At 39.9% G+C, this 5,502-nt stretch overlaps 1 protein-coding gene across 1 annotated transcript in view; it reads right to left on the bottom strand.

Moving 5' to 3' along the window:
* The window catches only part of Abcb5 (ATP binding cassette subfamily B member 5), a 92,272-nt gene that overhangs the window by 30,597 nt on the left and 56,173 nt on the right, over positions 1-5,502 (bottom strand). The window contains exon 20 of the mRNA XM_021202041.1: positions 1,197-1,280. Within this exon, the coding sequence (XP_021057700.1) occupies positions 1,197-1,280 (84 nt within the window). The remainder of the gene's footprint in view (positions 1-1,196; positions 1,281-5,502) is intronic.

Consider the following 5,502-nt stretch of genomic DNA (forward strand, 5'->3'; position numbering starts at 1 on the left):
TCTTTCTTTCTTTCTTTCTTTCTTTCTTTCTTTCTTTCTTTCTTCCTTCCTTCCTTCCTTCCTTCCTTCCTTCCTTCCTTCCTTCCTTTCTTTCTATCAATCAATTAATCTATCTATCTATCTATCTATCTATCTATCTATCTATCTATCTATCTATCATCTATCTATCTATCTATCTAGCCTCACCATATAGCCCTGGCTAGCCTTGAATTCATTATGTGAAATGAGCTACCCTGGAACTTGGAGTAATTGTCTTGTCCCAGCTTTCCAAGCCCTGAGATTCCAGACATGAACTGCTACACCTGGCTAGCACGTTATTCTTTCCACACAACCCTGTTTCTACACTTATTCAAGCATCATGTTCAGTGTGCTGCTGCTGTGCCAATAACCTGAATATGATGAACAATGACTTACTTGCTTTTAGTATGACAGGCCGTGGTTATATACACGGCCTAACATGATCTGCAGAGACACACCACTGAGTACACATCAATAGATACCCCTTTAAGTGAGGTCTTAGTTTCTGAGGAAATGACAATTAAACTTTTCCTTCATTAACATTTCTGGAGCTAGGTGAAGCACAGGTCTTTAAGTCTAGCATTTGGAGGCTGAGAAAGGAGCCTCATGGGTTCAAAGCCAGCCTGGGCTTCTTAATTATGCTCTGCCTCAAAACAAAGCAATGGAAAAATCTGTGCTGGTGTGCTTTTTTTCTTCTTTCTATTTTTTCTTCTCTTCTATTTCCTTGTGAACTCTTGTCTCTAATTCTAAGAATCTTTTTTAGTTTTGTATTTATTCTGATACATGTATCAAAGCTTCATTATTTTAGGTGAAAAATAGCCTGATATCAGAGCTATCCTTATACTATTTAATGCTTAACACTTAATGCTGGGCCTTCTCAGCATAAGCCACAGACAAACACAGACACATATGTGTAGGCATATGTGTCTATACACACATGCATGCCACTCAGAGTACTGTTTAATAAATAAAACAACAGGACTGGTAAGATATTCAGTGGGAAAAGCCACCTTCTACCAAGCCTGGTGCCTGAGTTCGATTCCCAGGTCCCATGTAGTGGGTGGGCAGAACCAACTTCAGAAAGCTGTCCTCTGCCTTCTACCTGCAGGATGTCACTCATGCTCACCCACAGAACACATACATGCCAAAACAAACTTTAAAACCACAATAATACATACACCCTGAATCTGTGCGACATCCACGGCTAACGTTGTAGTCAGGGCTCCAGTGTTGTTCTCTTTATCATCGTACCAGGCCATATCCTAGAGAGAAGGGAATTGGCATACAATTAGAGAGGCATTATTCTTAGGTCTGAGATTTTTTTTTCATATTGTTTGAAGAAATTTAGTTGCCTTCTGACTTGCCAGTAAGCACTACAGATCAACTGACTTCTGCATCTTACTTCATAAAGCTCTACTTATTTTTTTTAGACTGAAGAATGTAAGACTGACTTGTGGACTTGTTACCATATTATAATATGCAGAGTATAGAGCTACAATTGTAGATTGATCATTGTTAAAATGGCCATTGCAACACAAGAGTGATTTGGTGTTCTATTCTGTAAGTATTTTGTGAGGAGAAGGCTACTTGTTTATTTATTTATTTATTTATTCATTTGCTTAGGGTCTTGGTACTGCAAATTGAATCTAGCACTCAATGCATGTTATACAGTCATTCACAGTGAGCTGTATATCTAAAACATTCTATTTGCACAGTGGAGTAATGTCCAGTACAACTTAGGGGTGTTTTCAAATCTTTTTACCTAAACAGATCAGTGTCAAAACAAAACAAAACAAAACAAAACCAACCAAACCAACCAACCAACCAACTAAACAAACAAAAACCCCCAAAACCTATTTCTTTCTCCTTTAGGATTCACACAGGCAAGATTTTACCTGACACTTTTTATTACTCCCTGAGTTTGGTAACTCATTGGTACTATGAGGTAAGAGGTGGGAGGTTGGACAGCTGTTGCCTAGAAGGACAGTGTCTAAAGGTAAGAATTTGTTCATTTTTAGTAGCTGATAGAAACAGTTCTTCTGAGTACTTAGCCTGAGGAAATGATTTCTTTTTATTGAGTGTTTCCTCCCACTCACTCAGACCACACTTGTGGATTAAAACCCATTGGAGACACTGATGACATGGTTCCTATAATATCATCATCATCATCAACAACAACAACAACAACAACAACAACAACAAGAACAAACTGTTGGCTTGATATAACCTAGCCAGGGCTCTGAGGCCCAAGTTACACAGTGCTGTCAAGGAAACAAGATAAACAGAAGCAGGGCATGACTCATGCAGCATATGAGAAGAAAGATCTGTGGAGGAGTGTGTCAAGAGGAGGGTGGGTGTAACCATGTAGAGCCATGTCCTATGAGCCACTGCCATGGGAAGCTTTTCCAAAGGATTCAGGGGTTTAGGTGACCCAAAGCTGTGATGACAGTCTCTGAGTGAAGCAAGGGGGACACTCATGAGTGGTAGCTACAGCACTGGAACCAGAAGTCAAGTACTTGTTATTCTGCAGAACTTGCACTCAAATTAAGAGAGTCCATCTACTTTCTAGTTTTTTCTAGACTTCAACATAACATGGGACACATGAAGAAACTATAGGTGTCATATGACAAATATGGAAAAATGAAATCTGAATATTATGGTCCAGATTTTGTAGTATTCATGATACCACACAATGAACAGTCTTAGTCACCCATTCAGTCAGCAGTATGGCTGAAACTGCTTCCTACAAGTCAGCAATTGTACACCCTAGCGGTTGTCTTCTTGCACACTCAATGTATGTCAAAATGTTTAGTAGATTTTTTGGAATTTAGCTGGTACTGGGTAAAAACTGGCTTGCTTTCTGTCCTCCCAGAGGTAAAGTAATTTATAAATAGAAGCTATAAGGAATTTTAATATACCCTTCTCCTACCAACAATTAATACAATCACACTCAAAGAAGAGTGTGTCGTGTGTTTTATTCCTATAGTTAGTACAATAGTCCTATGTGGTATTATGATAATCCACATTTTGTAGATTGGGGAAATGGACATATTGAGGGAGAGACAGAGGGACTAAGTCAAGGACACACAACTGGCAGGTGCTAGGGCCAGGATTTGAGCTTCAGTAAAGAGGCCACAGCTCTTAAGAAACTGTCTTGTTCTGCCTCTCATCTAGCTGAGCATTCTGGCTGAGCTTTATTTTTTGCTTATTGAGCTCCTCTGTTTGTTACCTCACAACCTTTTGGAAGAAGTTCCAGGCCTTACTGAGACTTCTAAGTGGCTGCTGTCAGTTTTATTATCTGATGGCTGAAAGATTCATTTTCACCTAGACTCCCCCATCAAACAATTTAGAGGTGAAATCTGGGGGTAGGGAGAGCAAGCCTCAACCCTTCATAACTCTGTATATCAGTATTGACCACTGAAAACATACAGTGAACAATAGTTTCAATCATGGAACTTAGCAACAATCAGAATAACTATTTAGCTAAAAGGCTCTTAAGTAATCACATAAAAGATAGATTGTATATCTGCAGAAAACCACACCCGATTCTATAAACATGTCTACTTCAGTGAGATTCCAAAATAGTTGTAAAAAGGTACTGCAAGCCTCAGCATGCTTTCTAAGGCTTCCAAGTTTTATCTTAGGACAGAAACCCAGGCAATAAAAGTTAGCTAAAATCTCCTATTGGCTGTCTCCCTTGCCATAGACAAAGCAACACTGTGAAGCTACTTACAAAGAAACGACTAAAACTGCTACACCAGCCCCTCCATGGAAAAGAAGAAGAAGGAGAAGGAGAAGGAGAAGGAGAAGGAGAAGGAGAAGGAGAAGGAGAAGGAGAAGGAGAAGGAGAAGGAGAAGGAGAAGAAGAAGAAAAAAATATAAGGTGCAAGAATAACTCTAAAGAAAAACAAAGATCTGCTGAGAGGGACTGAGTAAATTTATAGTGGAACTGAATGAAGTTGGTAAAGCAGCACACAGATTCTTTGTTTTGCTTTCATGTTTTTGAAGGACAGAACGGATGACCTGGAGAGTCGCAAGTCCTTGTTTAGAAGCTTTACTGTGCTGGTGGTCTTCACATAGTTAAAGCTAGAGAAGGGTCTGCATGCCATCAACCACCAGAGCTTGACAGCTGCTCTGGATGTTAAAGCAGCTCAGGATCTTGAGGCTCTTCCTCTTAAAACATTTTGTGACCAGGGTCTGGAGAGATGGCTCAGTGGTTAAGAACACTTGCTGCTCTTCCAGAGGACCCAAGTTAGGTTCCTAGTGCATAAGTCAGGCAGCTCAATGGCCTCTAACTCTAGCTCTAGGAGACCCGAAGCCTCTGGTCTTCTTTATTACCTGCATTCATGTGCACATACCCACATGGACATATATGCATACTAATAACTAAAAATAAAATAATAAATCTTTAGAAAATATTCTCTGAACAGAGGGGAAGTCCATAGTAACACAGAGAAAACATAAAAATCTCTCTCTCTCTTTTTTTCCTGCGTTAACTACTAAGATAATTCAGGAAGCAGTTAAAATTTCTATGGACATAAATAGACCTGAACTAGGGAAAACATGAATTCATGAAGAGAGAAATGGTAAGTTAGTAGGTGTGAAATATAGCTTTAGTTAATTACAGTCTCACATTAATTAAGATTCGAGGTGGAGACATAAGGTGTTAATAAGTAAAGAAATAGAAATTTACCGAGAATTACACGCAGGGGTTGCATCTATTTTTTTTAAAATTGTTTTAGATTAGAGGATGTTTCTATTGTGGGGAAAGCTCTGAGCCAGGACTTTTCTACACAGAGAACAGGATGGCACCCACTGCTGGAAGCTGTGTGCTGCAGAACACAGGCCATGGAATTCATTGCATGGTAGCCCCAAGACTGCTAAAAAGATGTAAAAACTGATTTTGACAACTGCCCTGGAACGATAGTAACTTTGTTTCTGAAAAGCAATTGCCAGGCAAGATACTTTTCCCACCAGCTCTGCTCAATGATTATGGGTTCTTAGGAGAACCCCACTTACCTCAGACGCCAGACTTGCCCTGGTGGGAGATTAGAACTTGATCCACCTAGTTCAGCTATTTCCAAGAGCCACTGGCCATTTGCAGCAGTGTGACCCCAGGCACACAAATGTTATGTGAATTGACGACTTTCTCCACAGCAGCTGAGAGCCCGGGAGGTTTTTGAATGTGGAGAGAAAAAACTTCTCTGGCCCATGGATGAGACCTTAGGACATTAGTGAGTCCTGCAAGGGTATTCTGGGGTGCCAGAGTTCACATCTCTCCTTTCCAGTTTTAACATGTGATCTTTCTTTTTTCATCCCCTGAAATAACATTGTGCATCAAAGGGAAGATGAATGCAATGAATACTAGTGGATCTGAAACCTCTTATTTTGAAGCCTCATAATTTGGATTTTTAAAACTTAATTCTCTCTCTCTCTCTCTCTCTCTCTCTCTCTCTCTCTCTCTCTCTCTCTCTCTCTCTCTCT

This window comes from Mus pahari, chromosome 7, assembly GCF_900095145.1.
Source record: "Mus pahari chromosome 7, PAHARI_EIJ_v1.1, whole genome shotgun sequence".
Lineage (NCBI taxonomy): Eukaryota > Metazoa > Chordata > Mammalia > Rodentia > Muridae > Mus > Mus pahari.